At 37.7% G+C, this 12,696-nt stretch overlaps 6 protein-coding genes across 6 annotated transcripts; 4 read left to right on the top strand and 2 right to left on the bottom strand.

Annotated features, from left to right (window-relative positions):
- Positions 1–686: 686 nt before the first annotated feature.
- Positions 687–3,899, bottom strand: GCK72_013752 (uncharacterized protein; the record flags this gene model as incomplete). The annotated part of the gene is made up of 3 exons (XM_053729969.1): positions 687–900; positions 1,408–1,516; positions 3,818–3,899. The coding sequence occupies 3 exons, from the start codon at positions 3,897–3,899 to the stop codon at positions 687–689; spliced, it is 405 nt and encodes a 134-aa protein (XP_053584741.1).
- On the top strand, positions 697–2,784 carry GCK72_013753 (uncharacterized protein; the record flags this gene model as incomplete). Its single annotated transcript, XM_003096813.2, has 8 exons — positions 697–927; positions 972–1,202; positions 1,251–1,343; positions 1,387–1,544; positions 1,589–1,871; positions 1,916–2,290; positions 2,335–2,427; positions 2,479–2,784. The coding sequence occupies 8 exons, from the start codon at positions 697–699 to the stop codon at positions 2,782–2,784; spliced, it is 1,770 nt and encodes a 589-aa protein (XP_003096861.2).
- A 777-nt stretch (positions 3,900–4,676) lies between the features above and the next one.
- GCK72_013751 (uncharacterized protein) lies at positions 4,677–7,244 on the top strand (the record flags this gene model as incomplete). The annotated part of the gene is made up of 11 exons (XM_053729968.1): positions 4,677–4,859; positions 4,907–5,110; positions 5,182–5,308; positions 5,460–5,878; positions 5,926–6,141; positions 6,190–6,366; positions 6,413–6,548; positions 6,604–6,827; positions 6,872–6,980; positions 7,043–7,145; positions 7,190–7,244. The coding sequence occupies 11 exons, from the start codon at positions 4,677–4,679 to the stop codon at positions 7,242–7,244; spliced, it is 1,953 nt and encodes a 650-aa protein (XP_053584740.1).
- Positions 7,245–7,907: 663 nt separating this feature from the next.
- Positions 7,908–9,258, bottom strand: GCK72_013750 (uncharacterized protein; the record flags this gene model as incomplete). Its single annotated transcript, XM_003096840.2, has 6 exons — positions 7,908–8,081; positions 8,132–8,299; positions 8,350–8,606; positions 8,690–8,907; positions 8,957–9,037; positions 9,089–9,258. 6 exons carry the CDS (start codon positions 9,256–9,258, stop codon positions 7,908–7,910), a joined length of 1,068 nt encoding a protein of 355 aa, XP_003096888.2.
- A 1,257-nt stretch (positions 9,259–10,515) lies between these two features.
- Positions 10,516–11,171, top strand: GCK72_013749 (uncharacterized protein; the record flags this gene model as incomplete). The annotated part of the gene is made up of 4 exons (XM_053729967.1): positions 10,516–10,555; positions 10,607–10,749; positions 10,792–10,988; positions 11,033–11,171. 4 exons carry the CDS (start codon positions 10,516–10,518, stop codon positions 11,169–11,171), a joined length of 519 nt encoding a protein of 172 aa, XP_053584739.1.
- Positions 11,172–11,707: 536 nt separating this feature from the next.
- On the top strand, positions 11,708–12,376 carry GCK72_013748 (uncharacterized protein; the record flags this gene model as incomplete). The annotated part of the gene is made up of 4 exons (XM_003096803.2): positions 11,708–11,747; positions 11,790–11,947; positions 11,995–12,188; positions 12,235–12,376. 4 exons carry the CDS (start codon positions 11,708–11,710, stop codon positions 12,374–12,376), a joined length of 534 nt encoding a protein of 177 aa, XP_003096851.2.
- Between the last annotated feature and the right edge of the window lie 320 nt (positions 12,377–12,696).

The raw sequence follows: 12,696 nt of genomic DNA, 5'->3' as shown, positions 1-12,696 counted from the left end.
GGTATTGCAGAGGGTCGCTTTTTCCGTTGGTTTTCTCGAGGGAGATTTATTTGGATAAACAAAAGAAGCAGATGAACAGAGAAGTGGAATAGAGGTCGCATCTGGTGTCAGATAGATATTGTGTTTCACAATTTAGTTTTCTGTGGCAACTAACGATTAATTTATTGTAGAATCAACGGTGAAGCAAGATCGCACGAGGTGGGTTTATATCCCAGTAGAGAAAAGTTTTTGAATATGCATGGCTGGTTCTATCAAAGCAACAGAAGATTACAGAAATAAAAAATACATATTATAACAGATTATAAATTTAAAAAATTAGGAAGTCGATTTTGACGGAACTATTGAAATTGATTAAATTGACTTCAGGCTGACAAAATACCGTATACCTTAAAGGCGCATGCTCTTTTTAAATGAGGTCTCGCAACGAATAAAATATTTTCCCAATTTCAAAACAACATTATATTTCAAGTTTTAAGATTTTATCAATTCCTTCAAGTTTTAACAAAATTGTTTAGCTTGCGACAATGTTCAACTATTCAAAAACGCTTATTAGATCAACATTATTCTAAAAAAGTGTAAAACACTGCCTATATATATATATATATATAGACAGTCTAAAATATTGTTCACTCAAAACTTCACATGACAGATTTCACAATATTGAAACTACATTTTCCAGATATTCCTCACTCCACAATGAGCGCCTCGATAACATGGCGTACAGTTTTGCGACGAATAGAAAATATGGACTTGGAAAGTAAAATTCGAATGATTCGGAGATACCCGAAACGACGATTAGCAATAATTCTTGGAGTTCTACTTTTCATTGTGTTCCTCTTCACACGTGGCACTTCCTCTGGCTCATCGTTCACCAAACAACAACAGTGTTCTGCCGAAAAGCTGAAAATATGGGAGAGGGAGATTGAGGTGGGTGATAATTTTAAAACATATTTGAAGTAACTGACTTGTAGGAATTTGATATTGGCCTCAACAACCAAAGCGTCGAATTCGTCGGTAATGGATATTTCGGTGTGGATTCACTTGGACAATTACGGATACAAGAGAAAAATCGAGTTCTCGACGTGGAAACCAACTTTTATCCAGGATTGAAAGTTGATATCGATGGCTCACAACCAGTAGAAGTTACAAAAATGACTGATTTCAAAAATGGATTGTACAAAGTGATACGATGTTTTTCGATGGTAAGTCGTCTTTAAAAATCGTGAAAAAGCTGTTACTGAAGTTTTCAGGATGGAGAATGTGCATGTGTGACATCTCAACTTTATGCTCATCGCATTCGACCCAACTACTTTGTTCAAATTATTCAGATTTCAAATCCAACGGTATTATTCTTTTCTCTTAAATTCCCAATCAATAATTTTTCAGAAATCCACAGTTCGCCTAAACCTCTCGAGATTGAGTTCGAACTGGTGGGCACACTCTAAAGTTGGAGAATTGTCTGTAAACCAGCGACAAGTCGGTGGAACATCATATGCCATTGTTTGCACTGATCCACCTGGAAAAATAATTGTATCTCAGAAACGGTAAGAACAGTTGTTTGTTTCGAAAACTATTTCATCAGTTTCAGAGAAGAATCCTTCCGATTCACTTGCTCAATCGTCTCGAAACCAACAAGCGAAGAGGCGTCTCGAGATGCAATTCGTTTATTCCAATCGGGAAAAGACGGGAAAACGTTGGATTCTGAGCACTTCGAAGGATGGTCGAAAATGCATTTATCTGGGTTCAGTGTTTCTAATTCAAAAGCGCCAAACACAATAAACGGAGATAGAATTAATGCGACTAAATACATTTTATTGAGTAGTTTGAGAGCGCCAACCATGGAGTATGGAGCCACGTTGGAAACAGTTAAAGTGAGTTTCAGTTGGATGTGTAAGTATAATTTATATTATTCCAGTCTCTTGAAACATTGGCAAGAAAGAGTGAACTATGCTACACTGGACATTCCAATCTTCTATTCCCATCTCGTCTTTGGCAAGACTGGGACACTCCGACGAAACTCATTGAGCTTGTCAATACATGGATTCTGACATTCCAAAAACGAGGATGCACTAATCTTTTGAGTACCGGAGCGATCGGGGTGTCACAAGCATTCACACAATCGCTGACCGCCTCCAGTTATCATGATTCACATCTGGAAGTAGCTTTGGATGCTCACGATTTGCATCGGGAAATGAGCTTCTACGGAGTCCCAGTTTATTCCAATATGGGAGTTGTCGGCACTATTCGTGTAGATATTAAGTTGGACAAAGAAAATAGACCGTATTTTATGGTAAGAATTATTAAAATTACAGGTTTAAATAACACTCTTTCCAGGTTTCTTCTTCTAATCAACTGTTCGCTTGTGACGGAGGTTGTCTCGATTCTCCCGTTTCATTAGGGAAGACTCCAACTCAACTACCAGTTAAGGTAAACTATAATAGCATATCTAAAAGTTCAGCTAAATAGATATATATTTAGGTCACAAAACCAGTAACTTCTCTTCTCTACATCGCACCCTCTCGCAGACACCTAGAACTACTAAAGAATGCAATCCACGTGTCAGAAGTGGGGTCAGCTCCCGCCCATGAAGAAGAAGTAATAGAGATGCATCGATCCGGAGAGGCAACTGGAGGAATGACAACATTTTGGGTGTTTGTTTTCGTTGCCGTCGTTGCCTTCCATTTGGTGGTGGCAAAAATCGTTTGGAATGAGTATCGTAAAGGCGATATGACACCATACAACCCATATTTGAGGAACCGATATTCGTCTTTGAGGCCACATTGATCGAATTGAATAATAAGAAAAGGAATAAACTATTTCTGGATTTTTTGCCGAAGTTTTCCACTATTACCATCTTTAGTGTGTACATAAGCGACCTCCTCTCTTCCTAATAAGGATTTTTCTTGTATAATTTATATGCCAAAATCTCAAATATGAGTATCTATTTCTCCTGTCCAGATGTAAACTACGAGTAGGCTATTCCTGTCCCTTCATGCCTTAACTTCCCCAATCTTCATGTTTTTCTTCTTTGAAAGCCTTAAAACTCCGCAAAATTCACTGCAAAAATATATTAATTACGGAATGATTAATTTTTTATCAATGGGTATTATATGAAATAATTTTTTGTTTTTTAAAAAGTATTTTTGTGTCGAATACGGTACCTGTGGTCCGGTGTAATTATTGTGTTTGTTGACTAACATAATTTCTGGGAGTTGTGATTTTTATTAAAACTTTGAAATTCCAAATGTTGGTTTTTCAAACGAAAATTCCGATGACCGAAGGAAGACCCATATGCTCCTAGGGCTCGACACGTCATCTGTCTTTCTCCATCAATTAATGTTCCCTATCTTTTTTCCCTCTGTTTTCTCTGTCATTTCGGTCTCGGCGCCGCCGCTCAAAAGCACTCGCAGAGTCGCCCATAGTGAAAAATAACACGATTCGATGAGGCGCAGGCACAGTGTGGCGCCAGGACGCATTCCCCTATTTTGTCTGCGACTCTTCTTCTTGCTCGTTCCCTCGGTGCAATGTCCGAAAGAAAATTTCGCAACGGATAGGGAACCTCAACCTTATGTTTTTTTATTTTTTGAAAAGGTCCTTCACACGTCCTCTATTTTGGACTCCTGGTGTAGTGGTATTTGATTTGAATAACATACAATTCAATCGAATGAATCAAATGCGTCATTTCCTAATTTTTTCAAATTGTACTCAGTTTTCAAACCAGTAATCTTCTTCGATACTTTGTTTCAAATCTTCGATACTTTGTTTTATTCTAATTAATTTAGAACGAAGTCCACCCTGAAAGACTATGAAAAAGTACCTGACGTTATAAAGAACACTTCAACTGCGCCATGTTTCTGATTTCCTTCAACTTCTGATTGTTCAACCTGTCCAATCTGCATCTATAATGTGACATTTGTAGTCGAAATCGCGCCCCATCGCTTGTCTGTTCTCGTAGTTTCTCTCAACATTCCTACCGTCAGGAAAGTAGATGATCGACAGCTCTTTTTCACTTTCTCGTTCTGAGTCTCTTTACGTTTTAATGTTAGCGACCTTTGCGATAGATCGGCTTGTGTGGTGTCGGCACAGTTTGCTTCCCCCTCCCTGCGTTTCTCCACTTTGCCTACTCTGTTGATGATCTCTCAAATTATTGTAAATACTCTTTCTACATCTCTAACCGCTCTAGGTGTTCCCAGTTTCCTTCCAATCTATCATATTTCCACCTTCTGGCGTCTCTGATATCTCTAGGTAAGTATCTAGAGTTTCGAGAATCAGAAAAGCAGAGAAGAGTTGGAAACAGTAAGTACATACATACATAACAGTATTTGTGAGCGTAGGCAATACATTTTCAACATATGTTTTGGTTCTTGTGACTATTATAATCATTCTCGTAATGTATCAAAAGAAATGGAAAACTGAGTAAGTCACACTCCGTTCTTCTGAAGCAAAAAAAAACAAAATGGATGACGATGTCCTTCGTAGATATGTCTGTTACCCTCTATCTCTCTTCCCACCATCTGCTTCTTTTTTTAAATTGCCGATTTCGAAATAGGAAATTCTAAACTTTATTTGTATTACATATAAAAGTTTTCTCCCTCTTTTCTTCTGTTCATTCTCTTCCATTTATTATTGTCTTCATTTTATACAATTCAATCTCAAATCAGTTCATTTTCAGCAGAATGTCTACGACATCGGAGCAGAGAAAGCTCGAACTTGACCGCAAAAAGCAGAAACTTGCGGAATTGAAATCACAGAGGAAGCGTGATGAAGAATCCAGAGTACAAAATTTGCTCCGCGCTCCCACTGAAAATGGAAATGCACAGAATGGAGCTTCACATCGGCAGACGTTATCCTCAGATCAAGTAAGACAATTTATCTTCAAAAGAAATGTTTTAATTTACTTTTGCAGGTAGAGGAAATTCTTCGCGAGGTCGGAATAAGTGCTGAACCAACGATTCGTGAAGAATCACCAGCACCGCCACGTGGAGCTCATTCTGAAAATCACCTTGATCCGATGTCTGCATCAGCCAGTCATCCACGAATTTCATCTCTTCTTTCTGTTGATTTGGAGTTTTCAAGTGTGCAAACGGCTTCTACTGATAACAAAGACTCGGTAATTCATTTGGAAAAATTCCATCCAGAAAAATTTGCTCAATATCCCGATTAAAATTCAAAAATTTTCAGGCGATTTATTCGAAAGGAACGCAAACTGACGACGAGCGCATCTCCGTGGGCGAATTCTCGTTGGGAAGTCAAGAATTCGATTATGACGACGATATGATTATGCCAATTGATCATGGTCAGTTCAGAGGTTTGTGCATGCTTTTTTTCAGTGAACAAACTATTTTTGAAAGAAATATTTCTTTTTTTTCTTACTTTTTGTTTCATTCATTTATAGATTGAGCTAGAAAAAACCTTTGAGTGCTAGAATTTTTAGTCAATTTCCAAGTTTTTTGTTTCAGGTCGTGCACATTCTCATGATCAGGATTCTCCTCTTCCATACAATGAGGAAATCGCCAAACTCCTAGGCCAAACTAAGCATGCGGATAAGACTTTGACACGTCAAGACACCGAAGAGAAGAAGTCACAACATGTCCAAACAGTGCAACCACTCAGTGATGAAGAGAAGAATCGACTGACATTAGATCCTGAATTCCTGGATTCATTCAATCGATCATGTAAAGTCATTGGTCGAGCTCTTAATGAAGACATTGATATTTTCATCAATTATACGAAAGATCCATATGAGAAAGCTGTAACATCAGACGATCTTCTTCATTTGGCGCAAGTGTATTATGATGAGACGTGGACCGCTAAAAGATTGGTGACAGGAATGGCATTCTCTGAACATCACTCTGATTTATTGGCTGTTTCTTATGGAGTGAGTGATTCATTAATTAACTTGTATCAATAAATGTTTATTTCCAGCCGTGTGACGTTCCCAATGAGCCACCTGGTGTCATTGTCGTCTGGAATACAAAGTCCAAACGTATCACTGCTGAATTCATTGTCTACTGCCAATCCGAAATTCAATCAGTCGCTTTCGCCCGATTCCATGCTCATTTACTTCTCGCTGGATGTGAATCCGGGCAAATTTGTGTTTGGGATAATCGGTTGACGAGTCGCAAGCTGCCAATAAATAGGGTAAGTTTTGAAAGTTATTATTGTGATTCAAAAGTTATCCATTTCCAGAGTCCCCTCACAACACAGGCACATACACAACCGGTTTCATGTCTCGCTGTTGTCGGTACCAAAAACGCGCACAACTTTGTTTCATTGAGTCGAGACGGGAAAATTTGCAGTTGGAATGTTGACAATTTGACACAACCTGTTGATGGAAAAGAGATGATGGCGAAGGATGGAAAACCAGTGAGTTTCATATATATTTTCCGAAATTTAACATGATATACTTCAGGCTTCGGCAACAAGAATGTCATTCCCAATAGGGGAAATGCAAACTTTTGTGGTTGGAACTGACACTGGAGATATTCTAGCAGCATCAAGAAATGGTGCAGATCCAACTATCATTAAAACTGATGTTTGCTACAAAGGTAAGATTATTTTGCTTCTTCTTAAAATTAAAATTTTAAACCTCTCTGTTTTCAGGCCACAACGGAACTCTGACTGGAATCGAATTCCATCGTGCTTCAGGCGTCGTTGACTTCTCGCATCTTTTCATTTCTTCCTCTCATGACTGGACGATCAAACTGTGGAGTACGAAAGATGCAAACCTGAAATTTTCTTTCGAATCCCATCCGGATCTTGTTTTGGACGTTGCATGGTCCCCAGTACATCCTGCCGTTTTCGCATCGGTCGATGCCGATGGAAATGTGAGTATTAGGCTAGCGATTTCAATAAAAATAAAAATTTTCAGATTTTTGTTTGGAATCTGAACGAAGATGTTGAAGGCCCAGTTGCACGACTTCGTGCTGGTGCTGAAGGAGAGACGGTCTATATGAACAAATTGATTTGGTCCACTGACGGTGAGTACTGTTTTTTAACGTTTTTTTTTCAAAATCATTCCTTTTAAACTGATTCATTTCAGGAAAGCACGTGTTCGTTGGTGATGATGAAGGTCGGGTGCATATGTACGATGTTCGGGAAAGTTTATACGTGTTGAAGAGTGAAGAGTGGAATCGGTTTGCTAGGTGAGGCAACACAAAGATATCGATAAAAGTCATAATTATTTCAGAGTGCTATCTGACATGAAAGAATCTAACGAGGAGGCCGAGAAATATAACTTGTAGATGTATTATTCACTTTTATTTTTATTTTTACAGATTTTCTATTATTATCATATTTGAATCATATAGGTACTCGTTTTCTTTCCAATTACTATCCCGATTTTTCCCCATAAACAGCATATTTTCCCACGGTTCTCTCTGAATTTTATCAGTCCGAAACGTGGCAACTGGTGCCAAATCCTTTTCTTGTGTGTAATTGTGTGCTCTAAAGTTTTGCTCCCTTTCTCTCGGTTCCAAATGGTTATTGTTGCTTATCCCCGCTATGTTTTTTTTGTGATTTTCTGGTATTTATTCAAGTTTCATTCTTCGATTCTTTGCTCGAAAACATCATCCTGACAGCTCTTCTTCCATTCTCCATTACGTCGTTTTCAGTTATCTCTATTCTTTTTTCTCCTTGATTTTTATCTCTCCGCTGATTCGACCTTTCTCTAATTTATTTGTTTCCGATTGATTAATTTATCATCAATCGTTGATTTCCTGCTTCACACTCTCTTCAACAGCTCCCTTTGTTCTCTCCAAATAGTTAATCCTATTTAAATTTCTCTTCTCCATTTCGACAATAACGATCAAAGCGAAAAATGAACAGTTTTATTAAAATTGAAAATTAATTTCATCAGTTCAAAGCGGTACATAGGAAATAAATTAGGAAAATTGAATAGGGAAAACCTAGAGCTGTACAAACATTGGCATTTTGGATTCGATTTGACACAAATCAACATTTCTCGAAATTCTGAAGAATCCTTCTTCTCCAAAACTGGGGCTCCATGAGTTCTTTGCTATCCAAAAGTCTTGTTCATTCTCGGTACCGTACCCAACAATTGTTACAGAATGCCATCCGATCTGAAGAGAGAGAAATGAAATACTCGAAAAGAAACAGAAACAAAACTCACAAAATTATCGGAAATCTCGCAATCATTCAAAGAGAAAATTCCAGATTTATAGTGGCGGAATGAGTTGGAAACTTTGAATCCAACTGCAATCGGACCATTGGAAATTAGAGTTTTTTGAATTTCAGATGACTTTGCTGGTTGGATGAATTTATAGTTTGACACGTGGATCTGAAACATTGAATTCGTTGGAATTCCAATTGGAAACTCAAGTAACTAACTGAATCTTTCTGTTGAACACAATACATTTCTTGATGTTTTTCAATGTGTTTCTGATAATTCTCTTCCAAAATAATTCCATTTTGTTTCACATATTCGAATCCATCTCTCACACTTCCACCAGAACATCCAGAGTTTCCTCCTTGAGCACAATCACATAATTGCTGTTCGGATGGAATGAAGAATTTGGAGTTTTGAATGGAAAAGGCTGATTGGATGACTGCAGAAACAGTGAATCCCCATGAACATCCACAGTATCCTGCAAGAGATTATTTGAATTGATCGGGTTAGAATGGGAGTTTTTGGGGGAGGCATCCAGATTTTCAATTCCAAAAAACAAACCTTGATTACTGACTCCTCCCACTGTATTCTCTCTGTCTCTCCAATCGAAAGAAGTTGGAATATTTTCAAGATTTGGTGCTGATTCCCCAATTTGAGAATCTTGAGAAACTGAATCCACATGCAAGTTGGCGACCTTTTCTTTGAATTCCAAATCTGAGAAGTCTGTGTAATAGTTGATACCAAAACGGAGGGAAGTGTTTGCATATTGCTGGTTTAGTCTGAAAATGAATTAGATTGAAATAATGAAATTACCTGAAAGTCTGTTACCTGATGATGCTTTCGACATTGAATTGAAAAATAGATCGAGCTTTCGCCTGGTCTAATGGTGACATGTATTCCTTGTTGTATCTGGAAAAAAGACCAAATGAAATCGAGGAATTCTCATTTCTCAAAACTTACTCTCTTTCAAATTCAATAAATAATTGGACTACAGTACTCGGATCCAACTCATCTACAGTATCCGGAATCGGGAAATCTTGGAATTCTGGATCAGGGAACAATGTGGCTGGGAATCCATTTGAAATCGAGAAAAGTGCCACCAAAGAAATAATGAAAGTTAGAGAATTCATGCTTGGATAATTTGTGTTGATCCATTTCGTTTCCGTTTTATACTGAAAAAATCTCGAGGTCTGAAGTGACGTGGTCTCGTACTTCCAAAGTCATCAGATGCACTTTTGTGGTATTTTTGCGTATTGTATCGTATTTTTAGAAATTAAAACCACAAAAATAAGGAAAGTGCAAAAAAGCACATGAAATGACAATTCTGCTCAATGAACCATATTGATAAGAGAGGTTGCACTGAATGAAAAAGGTCATGAAACGGAATGTGATTGGAGGGAAATCATTTGAACAGAGAATATTGAACTTGTACTCGTTTTTGATGGTAGTGATTAATTCGTAACTGGCGTAACGTTGACGCGATGTAAGATAGATAACAGCTCCATCGTTTGGATCCCGGAGTATCGGGTTTCAGAAATCCCTCCGAAATTCTGATTGTGGAATCGTTATTGGATTGGCAGTCTTAAAACTGTAGTTCTACTGTAACAATGCTTTCGAGAAATGAGACTTTTCCTTCTTCTCTCCACTAGTAATTCATTACAGCCAATTAAAGATTTTTTACGTAGCCTGTCCCAATTTTAAAAATATTACAAAACCTATCTCTGGAAACATTTCATAATTGATTCTTTCAAGTCTTTTCTTTGAAAGGTCTCTTCAAATGGGTCAGATTCTCATATTCTTCGCATTGATTATAGTTGGTCAGTTACAATCCAAATTTAGATTAGATCATCTCAAAGCCAATATACATATCTTAGGATCAATCGCTTACGCTGATCAAAAATGTGAAGAAATGCAAATTTGCACGATAAGACCTCCACCTGAACGTCTTCCGGATTACGTGGCTCCGCCTCCAAGTCCTCCACCTCATCGTTCTTCTCGTTCTTCTGTATCTCCTGCTGAACTCACTGATTCATCACTTTTACTCATTTTTCTTTGTTTTATCAATATTTTTTGATAAAAATAAAAAATAAAAAATATGTAGGAGAGGTTATCTGAACATTTTTTTGAGGAGCTCCTTTTGCGCTGCTAGGTTTCAGTAACTTGTGTAATTGCATAAAACCACTAGGAAAACACTATGGTTTTTCCTGTTCTTCTGAAATAATTTTAAAGAAGTTCTCGTGAAATTATATGGTTAAAAGACAGATGAATACGTGAGTTTTGAGACGTAGCACAGCAAGGTCAACTTGATAACTATCCTATCCATTCCGAGAGGAACCAGTTAGTTCTTCAAGACACAATTAGCTACATTGGGGAAGAGATCGTTCCAAATGAAGTACGCTCTTCTTATAGCTCTCTTTATTTTGTGCAGTAAGTATTCATATGTTTGGTAAAAATCGTGAGGCAATTTCGGAATTTCAGGTAACTCTGCATTTGCACAAAGCACTCCGTCGAATACAACTCCCGATCCGAAAGATAAGGAGAGACAGGAATGTCTGAAAGATGAGAATGAAAATAGACGGGCAGTGGCAAAAGCAAAAGGAATTAGCAATATGAGAAAACTGGTACTGTTGAAAAAGTTTAGTAAATTTCAGAGAAATGTTCAGGAATATGACAAATCGATGGAAGCCAATCCGATGGAAGGATTCAAGTGTCCGGAGAACTGGATGACTTCTAAGTATAAAGAGGGTGTATGGGCGACGATGGCTAATGATGAAGTGAAGACAGCGGAAAATGCATTGGCCACTACGTTTGCATGTGTTCAGAATGAAAAATGTGGAAAGCTCTTATTGACAAACACAAAGTTAGTACAAATTATTCATTCAAAAAATGATTATACTGTTTCAGTTCTGATCAAAAACAACGTAAAATGGGAAAAGCTGGATCAGCGTGTAGTGGGAAAGTGGATGATGGATTGTGCATCGGATCGGCCGCTTCTTTTGGCTTCTTCTTCCTTATTTCTTTTATTTCTTTCTTCAATCTGTAGATGAATCTGAATAAATTATGTGGAAGCCTTGCTCTCGTTGTCTGTAGTTTGTGGCCTAGTTGACTATTTTTCGATATCCAGTTGGATGTTTCTTCACGTTTCTTTCATTATCCTCTCTAGGATCCGCTATCTCAATTGATTCTAAGATAAAGGATTGCAGTTGACCACTATCCGGCACAAAAGTGTTTGAAGAGCATGAATTCCAAGCATGACAATTTTAATTAATTAAATTTCATGAAGATTTTAGATCAATTGTAAAGGTCGTGACAGTCTCGTCTTGTTTACCTGCAAACAGGATACAAGAAAAGCTATTTGTCTGGTACCTTCTATAATCTGAATTGTGCTCGAAGCAGTACAGAAGTAAAACATCTTAAAGTTGTCAACCTTCGCGTCCCTTTTCTGAACTGCTCCCGAAACGACCTGTGTCTTGTGGACGCACTGACACGACATGGGTCAGTAACATGCCAATTTTACTTGAAAAGGAACGGTTATTCATCAAATCGCAACTACACAACTCGTGAAAACATCCTATCAGAATGAAGAAATTTCTTCTTGTAGCTGCCGTTCTTCTGTGTTGTAAGTGATAATCAGGTAGTAATGAGTAATAAATAATTTCAGTAACTCTGGTAATTGCACAAGAAAAAGAAGAAGATGATGAGAAAGTCAGTGGAAAAGTGGATGAAAAAGAAGAAGAGAGAAAGAGTTGTGTTCAACGCGAGAACAACAGAAGACTCATCTATGCGACGCAACAGAACATTGGAAATATGAGAAAACTGGTGAGATAAAATGATAGTCGTCTGAAAATCAAGAATCTTTCTTGAAGGAATACGACAAAGAAATGGAGAAACTCAAACCGATGGAAGGATTCGAATGCCCGTTTGGATGGGAACCTGAGAAATATAAAGGGGACGTTTGGGCGGTTAATGCCGTGGAAGGGACAAAGGAGAACCCATTGGCCACTAAACTTGCTTGCATTCAACATCCGAAATGCGGAAAACTGTATTTGACAGATACTCAGTGAGTTCAGTTAACTGAATATACTATAATAATGCAGAGTTTTCAGTTCCGGTCACGGAGATGTCATAAAGGGAAAACCGGGATCGGAGTGCGGTGGAAAAGCAGAAGAGGGATTGTGCATCGGATCGTCGGCTGCTTCTTTTGGACTTTTATTCTTACTTGTCATCATGTCTTCGTTTTATTTTTAGTTTTTACTTGCTACCTAAATAAAAGGTAATGTATTTTTTGACACAGAAAATTACTTTTATTTTGAATGTTTCGCAAGATTCTCGAAAAATACAATTAAAAAAATATACGATGACTGAGAGAGTGAGAGAATGGTGGAAAACAGGATCGCAGAAAGAAAAATCGATTGTTTTTTGATTGAATTTTAATTTTGAAAATTGCAAATGCAGTTGATTTGGATTTTTGATGTGGGAAGAGAAGAATAGTGTCAAATGACAGCAAATACAGGACATGAAAAAGATTAGCGAGAAGAGCGGTTCGATTTTTAGGCAGATTTAAAGAA

Source organism: Caenorhabditis remanei, chromosome IV (genome assembly GCF_010183535.1).
Source record: "Caenorhabditis remanei strain PX506 chromosome IV, whole genome shotgun sequence".
Classification (NCBI taxonomy): Eukaryota; Metazoa; Nematoda; class Chromadorea; order Rhabditida; family Rhabditidae; genus Caenorhabditis; species Caenorhabditis remanei.
The sequence above is the reverse complement of the archived record's forward strand: the minus strand, read 5'-3'. Positions and strand labels throughout refer to the sequence as shown.